At 47.2% G+C, this 11,216-nt stretch overlaps 1 protein-coding gene and 1 long non-coding RNA gene across 5 annotated transcripts in view; one reads left to right on the top strand and one right to left on the bottom strand.

The window, feature by feature from the left end:
* Positions 1 to 7,555: 7,555 nt before the first annotated feature.
* Positions 7,556 to 10,291, bottom strand: LOC102993921 (uncharacterized). Its single transcript, XR_447429.2, has 4 exons — positions 9,928 to 10,291; positions 9,207 to 9,337; positions 7,779 to 7,902; positions 7,556 to 7,685 (listed from the first exon to the last, which is right to left on the bottom strand). It is a non-coding gene; the product is annotated as an uncharacterized lncRNA (long non-coding RNA).
* A 191-nt stretch (positions 10,292 to 10,482) lies between these two features.
* Positions 10,483 to 11,216, top strand: part of SPINDOC (spindlin interactor and repressor of chromatin binding) — a 20,907-nt gene continuing 20,173 nt past the window's right edge. For 3 of the 4 annotated variants that reach the window (XM_028501467.2, XM_024133346.3, XM_028501468.2), the window contains exon 1: positions 10,483 to 10,730. In XM_028501467.2, the coding sequence (XP_028357268.1) occupies positions 10,604 to 10,730 (127 nt within the window). In that variant the 5' untranslated portion in view covers positions 10,483 to 10,603. The remainder of the gene's footprint in view (positions 10,731 to 11,216) is intronic. The other variant, XM_024133347.3, reaches the window with a different exon arrangement.

Here is an 11,216-nt window from a genome sequence, read left to right on the forward strand (position 1 = left end):
GGGTGCACATATATTAGTGCTGAGTGGGTCTCCAAGCATCCCACACTGAGGGGTCAGAGAAGCCCCAGAGCAAGAAGTGAGAGTTGCAGAGTTTGGGCAAGATGCAGTTGGGCTGTACCTGTGTGAAGCTGGCAACAGTGGCTGGTAAAGAGGTGTGCCTGAGAAGATGTGAAGTAATGCACCAGAGTTTCCTGTATAGTCCACATCCTGAACTCTCAGATCTGTTCAGGCCCTCCATTAAGTCCAATCCATTACAAGAGCATATACAAGATAAGCTATATTAATTATCCTACTGGTCTATACCCATTCTTGATTTCTCTCGCCTACACCCAGCATTGTGCTCACCTGGCAAGTGACCCTCAGGTGAAGAAGACACCACCATTAAGTGATAGCACTAGTGGAGATTTGAACCCACACAGTTTGTCTCCAGAGCTTGGGCTTTTAACCACTACAGTGCCTATAGCACAGTGTTGAGGAAAGTTTCAAGGTAGGTGGCATCCAGTTTCAGTGAGAAAAAAAATGCCATAACTGCTTTGGGATGTCGGCCACGAACAAGGAGGCTGGTAGACACACCACCAAAAGCAAAAGTGACCAAAGAAAAATAAATTGGACTACATCAAAATTTAAAACTTTTGTGCCGCAAATTAAGAGAGTAAAAAGATACTCCACAGAATAGAAAATATTTACAAATCATATATCAGAGAATGGTCTAGGTTCCAGACTGTATAATGAACCCTTACAACTCAATCATACAAAGAGTAATAACCTAATTTAAAAACAAGCAAAGAATTTGAATAGACATTTTTCCAAAGAAGATACACAAATGGGGAAAGAGCACATGAAAAGATGTTCAACATCCTTAGTCATTAGGGAAATGCAAATCAAAACCACTATGATATACCACTGTGCACCCTACTAGGATGGCTGTAATATAAAAGATGGACAATAACAAGTGTTGGCAAGGATGTGGAGAAATTGGATTCCTCTTACACTGCTGGTAGGAATGTACCGTGCAGCAGCTGTGGGAAACAGTTTGGCAGCTCCTCAATAAGTTAAACATAGAATTACCGTATCACTCAGCAATTCCACTCCTAGGCATACACCCAAAAGAACTGAAAACAGATGTGCAAACAAAGACTTGTACATAAATGTTCATAGCAGCACTATTCACAGTAGCCCGAAAATGGAAACAACCCAAATGTCCATTACTGACGAAGGGATGAGTAAAATATGGTCTATATATGCAACTGAATATTGTCCAGCAATAAAAGAAATGTAGCACTGATACACGTTACAACAAGGATGAACCTAGGAAACATGCTAATTAAAAGAAATCAGCCACAAAAGGCCATACTGTATGATTCCATTTATTTGAAATGTCCAAAATATGCAAATTTATAGACAGGATGTAGATTAGTGGTTGCTGTGGGATGGGGAATGGGGACAATGGCTAGTGACTGCTGATGAGTCTGGAGCCTCTTTTAGGATGGACAAAAATGTTCTAAGATTAGGGCTTCCCTGGTGGCGCAGTGGTTAAGAATCCGCCTGTCAATGCAGGGGACACGGGTTCGAGCCCTGGTCTGGGAAGATCCCACATGCCGCGGAGCAACTAAGCCCGTGCGCCACAACTACTGAGCCTGTGCTTTAGAGTCTGCGAGCCGCAACTACTGAAGCCCGTACACCTAGAGCCTGTGCTCCGCAACAAGAGAAGCCACTGCAATGGGAAGCCCATGCACCACAACGAAGAGTAGCTCCCGCTCGCCTCAACTAGAGAAAGCCCGCGTGCAGCAACAAAGATGCAACACAGCCAAAAATAAAAATAAAATAAATAAATTTATTTTAAAAAAAATAAATTAAAAAAAAATGTTCTAAGATTAGATTGTTGTGACAGTTGTACAACTCTGTGACTATACTAAAAAAACATTGAATCGTACACTGTAAATGAGTGAATTGTATGGAATGTAAATTATATCTCAATAAAGCTATTTTTAAAAACCTGCAAGTCCCATGTCCTAGGAAACCCCTCAATCACTCAGGCAAACCAAGAGGGTTTGTCCCCCTAATGCCACCCTCAGCCATATAAAATTTTTTTCAAAAAAGAACAAGGGGTTTTGGGGAGAAAATGCAGGGTCTGGAGTGTTATTCAGCTTCTTGCTGTGGCAAGGCTGTGTAACAAACAACCCCAAATGCAGTTGTTTAGAAAAGCAAACACTGGGGACTTCCCTGGCAGTCCAGTGGTTAAGATACCGCGCTTCCACTGCAGAGGGCTCGGGTTTGATCCCTGGTTGGGGAACTGTGATCCCGCATGCTGCGTGGTGCAGCCAAAAACAAAAAAGAAAAGCAAACATTTATTTCTTGCTCACAGGTCTGTGGGTCAACTGTGCCTCTACTGGGCCAGCTGGACTTGGGTGTCTCCCATTCTAGGACCCAGGCTGAAGAAGCAGCATTTCCCTGGGGCATGCTCTTCTCATGGTGGGTGGCACAAGCAGAAAAGGCCAAGGCATGTCACACAAACATGCATGAAGCCTCAGCTAGGATACAGCTTACCTCATGCCCGCTTACACTCCATTGGACAAGGCAAGTCTGCCAAGCCCAAAGTCAGTGGGATGGATAAATATTCATTGCCTAATGAGAGGCACTAAAAAGTCTCAAGGCAGCGGGGCTGGGCCTGTAATCTTATTATGGGGGGAGTGGAATAGTAGGAAATAAGCCAATCTACCACAGCCAATGGGCCAAATACTTGCCATTCCTGCACTATGAGACATTTGTCTAATGTCTGCTGCATTGGGAGCCTTTTTTCTTTAATAGAAATGACTGTATATTAAATTCTGATTGTACAAGTAAAAAAATCAGACAGTACAGAAAACTTTAAAATGTAAAAGCTATAATCCCACCATTCAGGGTTAACCAACGTTAACAGCTTAGTGTTTATTGTTATACAATTTCTTACATATATATATATAATCACACTGATGTTATTTTTAACATAATTAGGATTACGATATACATACCGTTTTATAATCTCTACTGTCAGTTAAAATTTCATGAATACCTTTCTATATAAAAATATGTCATCGCAATTTTTAAATTAAATTTATTACTTATTTATGGCTGCATTGGGTGTTTGTTGCTGCGTGGGGGCTTTCTCTAATTGTGGCGAGCAGGGGCTACTCTGTTGCAGCACGCAGGCTTCTCACTGCGGTGGCTTCTCTTGTTGCAGAGCACGGGCTCTAGGCGTGCGGGCTCAGTAGTTGTGGTGCACGGGCTCAGTTGCTCCGCAGCATGTGGGATCCTCCCGGACCAGGGCTCGAACCCGCGTCTCCTGCATTGGCAGGCGGATTCTTAACCACTGAGCCACCAGGGAAGTTCCTATCATCGTTATTTTTAATGTTTATATTTTTTCACCAATAATTCTGCCATCATAACAGACTTATTTCCATTCCTCATGTTTACTTCCAATCTGTAGCAATGTTATTCAATTTTTTGCTTCAACATAATCATAGTATACAGGAGGTCCCTGGCTCGCGATGGTTTGATTTACGATTTTCGACTTTATGATGGGTGGAAAATGATGTACATTCAGTAGAAACCATACTTTGAATTTTGAATTTTGATCCTTTCCCAGGCTAGCAATATGCAGCCGCTCTCGTGACGCAGGGCAGCAGTAGCCACAGCCCCCAGTCAGCCGCATAATCACAAGGGTAAACAACCATTCTGTACTCAGACAACCATTCTGCTTTTCACTTTCAGTACAGTATTCAATAAAACATGAGATATTCAACATCTTACTATTAAATAGGCTTTGTGTTAAATGATTTTGCCCAACTGTAGGCTAATGTTTAAGAAAGGCTAGGCTAGGCTACGATGATCACCAGGTTAGGTGTATTAAATGCATTTTCTACTTACAATACTTTCCGCTTGAAACAGGAAGGAAGGGGTCAGGGCATGATCTTTAAAAGAATGACATAGCCATAGGATATAACAAAAACTGGTTAGGGGCGTCCCTGGTGGCACAGTGGTTGAGAGTCCGCCTGCCGATGCACGGGGCACGAGGTCCGGGAAGATCCCACATGCCGCGGAGCGGCTGGGCCCGTGAGTCATGGCCGCTGAGCCTGCGCGTCCGGAGCCTGTGCTCCGCAACGGGAGAGGCCGCAACAGTGAGAGGCCCGCATACCGGAAAAAAAAAAAAAAAAAAAAACTGGTTAGAACCAACTAGGTCCAAGATGGCGGAAGATTCGACTTCCAGTAGACCTTGAGCCTCATTATGTGCTCATTGTAATACATTAGCATATGCTAAATGACACACCCACCCGTGCCATGGCAGTTCTAAGGCTAACCATAAAAGGTCAAAAAGTGTCCCAATCCCTGGAAATCTCTGCCCCTTCCCCAAAATAGTTGGAATAATCCTCCCACTTGTTAGCCTATGAAATTACCCAGCCCACAAAAACTAACCACAGCATAAATATTTTGGGGCCTCTTGCCTTCTGAGATGGCCCACGCTCTGTCTGTGAAGTGTGTTTCTCCCAAAGCCCTTCTCACCTTTTGAGACAGACCGTGTTCGTCTATGGAATGTGTATGTCTCTAAATAAGTCCACTTCTTAATAAATCGCTTTGTCTCTCACTGAATTTTTTCTGTGATGAGACATAAAAAACCTGAGCTTCATTAAGTCCTGAGGTCAGCTGTGTGATCTCAATTAAAAGACACCCACCCATCTCAATTAAAAGACCGTGGGTTCAAGTCTGAATCTGAGTTGCACCGTTTCAAACTTAGGATGGGTTTATGGGGATGTAAATCGAGGACGATCTGTGTATGTTTGTAGGTTTGCACACTTAACATTATTCCATAAATGATCTTCCATGTTGTTACAATCTGGAAATTTGTTCTTTGTGGTGCTATCACACCATCATTTAATTAGCCAATTCCTATTATTGGGCGTTGTGGTTATTTCTAGTATTTTACTATATTATACTAATTCATTCCAAAAATTCCTGTTGCATTCGATTGGCTGAGTTTTTTCTCCCTTCTTTTCCACCATTCTTCCCCTCATGTCAAGAGGAGGAGGGATGGCCATTGGCAGTTCCCAGCTGTTGAGTTCAGCAGCGGTGTAGTAGTTTGGTAGTAGGAGCTTACTGGTACAGATGTGTATCGTTCGTAGCCACTTCCCTATACAGTTACTGATAGCTGTCCTGAGTAGGGATGGCTTCCAGAAATTCTCCTAGTGCCCACTAAGCTGACTCAGGTCACTTTGTGACACCAAAGTGCAAGGCCAGAAGTCATCTGGTGATAAGAGTGTGGTCTACAGCGCCTGGCACCCGAGGCCCATGTGGGCAGTGGAGGAGAAACAAGGTTTGAAATGTACTGAGCTAGAAGCTAGTGGATGGGAAATGGTGGGAAATCTCCTGCTAAATGGGAAAAAAAACATCTAACAAGGAGAGAATAAGGCTGATGCACAGACATAGGCAGAGACCAAGATGGAAAGATCGTACTGGTGGCGTTTGCATCCTGCCTGTCTCCCTGCCCTCCCCATGATCAGGCATTCAGCCCTTCCCTGAAGTCATGAGCCAATAAATCCATTTTGTTTGAACAAGATCTTTGCGGTGTAGACACCGAGCTGGCGCTAACACCATAGCTCCTGGAACAGTGCTGGAACTAGAAAGGTAGACGAGAAATAAACCTGCCCTCTGGGAACCCACAGACTGAGGGACTGGGAGATGCTGACAAGTGATTATAGCACAAGTTACACAATAGAGGTGCTGAAACTGACTCAGGAACCAAGAGAAGGGGACCCCGTGAATAAGATTTCAGCAAGGAGTGACAGTCTAAGTTTTAGGGAATGAATAGTTCAAGCAGTGACCGCTACTATGACATCTTTGTTAGGTTATCATTTTTCTGCTTTCAGATGACTTTAAGGTAACCTATGGTAATAGGATTATTGAGCTAAAGAGCATGGACATATACTTATTATGGCTTTTGTAGACAGCTACAAAATGCCAAGAAAGTTAGGAGTGAAGCCACACCCCTCCTCTTAGCCTTCAAACAGGCCTCTCTTCATCTAGCTTCATTTCCCACAGCAGCCCCCCCTGCCCTGTCTCATCACCAAGGCCCCCAATGCCAACAGTAAGAGCTGTATCAAAAGGAAATGCTTCCATTCCACATCTGGTAATAACCTATCATGGAAAAGTATATAAATGTATATATGTAGGGGCTTCCCTGGTGACACATGCCAACACAGGGGACACGGGTTCGAGCCCTGGTCTGGGAAGATCCCACATGCCGCGGAGCAACTATGCCCGTGCGCCACAACTACTGAAGCCCACACACCTACAGCTTGTGCTCAGCAACAAGAGAAGCCACCGCAAAGAGAAGCTCACGCACGGCAACGAAGAGTAGCCCCCGCTCACCGCAACTAGAGAAACCCCATGCACAGCAACGAAGACCCAACGCAGCCAAAAATAAAATAAAATAAATTTATTTTTAAAAATAAATATATAAAAGTCACAACAATGATACACATTTTAAAAAATATATACTGAACAATAAAATTTGAAAGTTTGAATCACTTTGCTGTACACCTGAAGCTAACAACACTGTAAATTAAGTACAATTTTTTTTTTTTTAATGTTAAAAAAAAAAAAAGTCAATGCTTCATCCCAGCTTGGGCCTCCAACCCAGGGGATGATGTGGGGAATGGGCTGGAGCAGCTAATTACTGGAACAGAGGCCACTGTTTTCAACTCTCCTATCTCCAGTCTGTCCTTCCCCCGTTTTAGGAATCTCATAATCCAAGGCCAAACTCACAAGTTGCAGACATACCTAGTAAATCTCTACCCTCTCTCCTCCACACGGGGCTAGCTCAGCAATTAAAATTCCAATTCCTTCCAAAAGGACTCAGCATGGACTACGTAGCTGGGATGGGAACTGGTAACAACTCCATCTAAGTTGGTCCAGAGTTTCCTTCCCCTCGGATGCTTGGTGCAGAGAGGGCTCCCTCAGCAGCAGGCATGATGGAAAAGAGCTGAAGCTTTGGAGTCAGAATCGCTCTGTGACTTGCAAGTAGTTTGATCTCAAATGACTTATTTCTCTCGGATTCAGTTTCTGTGTGTGTGTGTGTGTGTGTGTGTGTGTGTGTCTGTGTGTGTGTATAAAAGCTAATAATATCTACTCTTTTATTCATTTAACAACTATTTAAAGTTCACTGTGAGGCAGCGTGGTGGTGCTGTAGTGGAAAGAGCAAGGCCAGGGAACTGGCAGAACCAGAGTTGAGTCCTGCTTTTGCAACTGATTGGATTTCATTCAATCTAGGGAAAGATGCAACATGAACCATTATTTTAGGCAACCCTAACAAAAAACGCTGCCAAGTTCTGACACAATGATTTCTTATCTCTTGGAATTGTATTTTATAGTTATTAAAAGAGATCTTTAGCCTTACTGATATCTTAAGGTAGATTTTTATCATATATCATTCTTCATACATCTAGAAATAGAATATGTAAGCAAAATAAATTGGTTACGGTTGTCAAAGCCCTTGACCAAAGACCACCAGAAACACACTCAGTCAAAAAAAGTCAGGTTTATTTAACTTGAAGCAGTAAGGAGTGTGCATCCTGGGGACACCCTTGTGTGTATCTCCTTAAATCTGGGCCTTTGTTCCATGGTTCTGCAGAGGGATTAGGTGTTCCATGGTTCTGCGGAGGGATTAGGGAAGTGGGGACCAGTTCTGGATTAAATGCTGTCAAGAAGAAGAGGCAGTTCAGACTGGGTATCTTTATAATGCTTACCTAGAGGCAGGAGGATTCACGGAGGGCTAGAGTTGTATTTTTGGTAAAGAAGCATCAATCGGGAACTCCCTGGTGGCCTAGTGGTTAGGATTCCGGGGGGGGGCCCAGGGCCCGGGTTCAATCCCTGGTCAGGGAACATCCCACAAGCCGCGTGGTGTGGCCAAAAAAAAAAAAAAAAAAGGACCCAGTCACTCAGAGAAAGGCGAAGTCATTTTTGTGGTCACAAAGTGGCCCCATCTGAGCATCTAAGCATGTCTCATTCTAAGCACTGATAAATAACAAAATTCAACTGAATAAATCTGAAGATTTAATTAGCTTTATTTAATGATCCAGCATCCTATCCAGTAAACAGAAAAGCGCTCCACGGAATTGTACAAAATGGAAGGGTTTTACAGAAGCAAGGATGGGTGGGTAGGGAAGTTATTAGCAAAAGGAAAGAACTGTTTCAGGCCAGGTCATATTCTTTTTTGGGGGAAGGGAATGGAAGGGGTCTTTATGCAGATTACCTCACTAGTGCTGATCAGGAAATTTCAGATTATCTGTTTATAGGTCACATTCCTGGGAGAGGCTGAAACTGCAATTAAGTCTTGGTTTGCTGTCATGGGGGAAAATGACTCTGTTCTGGGGCCTGTTGTTTCTTCTTCTTTTTTAACAGCATGGTTTATGTTCTGCTGGTATCATCATTATCTGAATATCAGAAGGGCCATCTTACACTTTCTTAGTTCCGGACCAGGAATCCAACCCACGCCCCCTGCAGTGGAAGCACGGATCCCTAACCACTGGACCGCCAGGGAAGTCCCCATCTTACACTTTCTTGATAGTCTTAAAACTTCACATTGATGTCCATTAGAGAAAAAGCATCCCCATTTCAAAGATGTTAACATGTATGGGAAAATGCTCATGCTAGATTTGATGAAATAGGATTCGTGCTGTATTACCCTGGGCAAGTAATTTAACCCTTTAAGGCTCAACTTCCTGCTCTGTAAAATGGGAACAACACAGTCTACTACATAAGACTTCTTGTAAGGTCTAAGAAATAATGTCTACAAAGTGCCTGGTATAATACTGGCTGTATCGCTCAGGATCCAACCACACAAACAGGAACCACTCTAAGAATGTAAAAACAGAGAATTTAATGCACGGGATTGGTGACACGGGTGATGGAAGGGCTGAGAAACCCAACAGCAGACAATGAGGCAACCCAGAGATTAGCAAAAACCAAAAGCTGCCCACACTCCTTAACTGGAGGGACAAATAGAGGAGATGGAATTAGTGGAGCCTGGTGGGGAGGACCACCATGGGAAGTTGGAACCACAGCAGCCTATCCAGTAGGAGGTGGCACCACAGGGGAGCCTCGCCTGCTGCTGGAGACCTACCAGAGCCTGAGCAACAGAGAGAAAGAGAAGAAATAACCTGGCTTCTTCATACCTCCTAACTTCCAGTCTCCTGCCACTGTCTCCATTGGCCAAACCCAAGCCTGAAAGGCAGCTGTCCTGGAAGCCTGAGAAACTGCACCCTGCAAGGCAATACAGAGTAGAGCAGAAGCCCAAGGAAGGGATCTGTAGCAAAAGAGTAGAGAACAACCATTAGATAGAAATAGGTTAAATAGGCTTGGTAATACTTTTATTTGTAAAACCTTTAAAGTACTGGATACACGTGAAAGTAACAAAATCATTCACTTAAAACCATACTGTAGTCCACATAAACTAGTTCACATCTCCCCTCCCACCCCAACCTACTACATTATTCTGATTACTACTGTGTCTGGCCTAATACAGTGGCATTTTAAGACGGATTTTCAGTGTCAGGCATGTTCTCCACTGAAATTTCATGAAGGCTTCTACAGCAGAGGGAGATGCCCATTCTATGTCACAGAGGTCAAAGCTCAGCCACAGTAGAATTATGATGCAGCAGCGTCATGGCAACTGGACGCTGGTCTTGGAGCTCTCAAGGACTTCTGCGTGACCTGTGGGGAGGGTCACAATCTCTGGACTCACTTTTAAAAAATGTCAGTCACAACCCTGGGGGTGGTTTACGCGAGCCCACAACACTCCACTTGGCTCTTCATCTTTCCATTCCCTTGTCCAGAAGGCTCCACAATGTTTTTTGAAATAAAGGATGAAATTGTCTAAGAAAACAGATAACGTACCCAAGATCACAGAGCCAGCAAATCGGAAGGAATGCATTCTCTACTCTTCCCGCTCCAAGGCGCTTTCCGCTCCCCCACCGGCTCTTTTGGCGCCCCGGACATCCTCTGGCGGAGGAAGGTTTGTTCAGGGAAAGGCAAGAGAGACCCCGCTCAAAATGCTGGGGCACTTGGTAGCGCTCTTCGTGCAGCCAACGTGCCCGACTGGCGTCTCGATAAAGGGCGACCCGTCAGGCTCGGCCGGCCGGCTCAGGACGCTCCCGGCTCGGGGGAGCTCAGGGTCCTCTCCTGCGGACCCGCGACCCCCACCCCCACGCCGGGGGGCAGCCGGAAGCCAGCTGCCCTGCCCGCCCCCTGCGGGTCGCGGGGTTCCTAACGGAGCCTCGTGCCCGGGGCGGGGCCACGCGCGATTGGCCGCTCGGAGTCGGGGGCGGGCCCGCAGCGGGCCGGCCGGGCGGGCGCCGACAATGAGCCTCCATAAAAGGGAGCGGCGGGGGGCTAGAGCCCCGGATTGAGCCCTCCCTGCCCGGGGTCCCGACGCTCCCGTCGCAGGCTGGGCCGGCGAGCGGCGGGCGGCGGGGAGGGGGCTGCACGGGGCGGGAGGCGGCCGCAGGCTTGCGCGCAGGCCTGCGCGCCAGTCCTCCGGCGTCCGGTCACCGAGAGCCCCCCCGGCCGCGCCATGGCCCTGAAGGCCGAGGGCGCCGCGCTCGACTGCTTCGAGGTGACGCTCAAATGCGAGGAAGGGGAGGACGACGAGGAGGCCATGGTGGTGGCCGTAATCCCGCGGCCGGAGCCGATGCTCAGAGGTGAGAATGGGAGGGGAATCCCACTTCCGCGTCACGGTCCGGGGCTCGGGCTTCCCCCACACACCAGTCGGGGGTCTGGGTACCCCCTCCCGCACCTCCAGTCTGGGGCCCAAGCGCCCCCACTCCACTCCGGCCTGGTGCCCGGGCACCCCTTTCCCCCTTCTGTCTGAGGCCCTGGCGCCCTCTTGTTCCACCCCCAGCGGGGTTTGGAATCTCAGGCCTCCCCGAATTCCCCCTCCCCCGCCCCCGCCCAGGGTCTGGAGCCTTCGATCCACGCCCCGCGAGCTCCGGATCTTCCGGTGCCCGAGCGCCCCCTCGCCCGGGCCCAGCACGACGGCTTCGAGGAGACGCTGGCGGGTCCCCCCCCCCCCCCCCCCCCCCCCCCCCCCTCCCCCCTCCCCCCCCCCCCCCCCCCCCCCCCCCCCCCCCCCCCCCCCCCCCCCCCCCCCCCCCCCCCCCCCCCCCCCCCCCCCCCCCCCCCCCCCC

This window comes from Physeter macrocephalus, chromosome 16, assembly GCF_002837175.3.
Source record: "Physeter macrocephalus isolate SW-GA chromosome 16, ASM283717v5, whole genome shotgun sequence".
NCBI lineage: Eukaryota > Metazoa > Chordata > Mammalia > Artiodactyla > Physeteridae > Physeter > Physeter macrocephalus.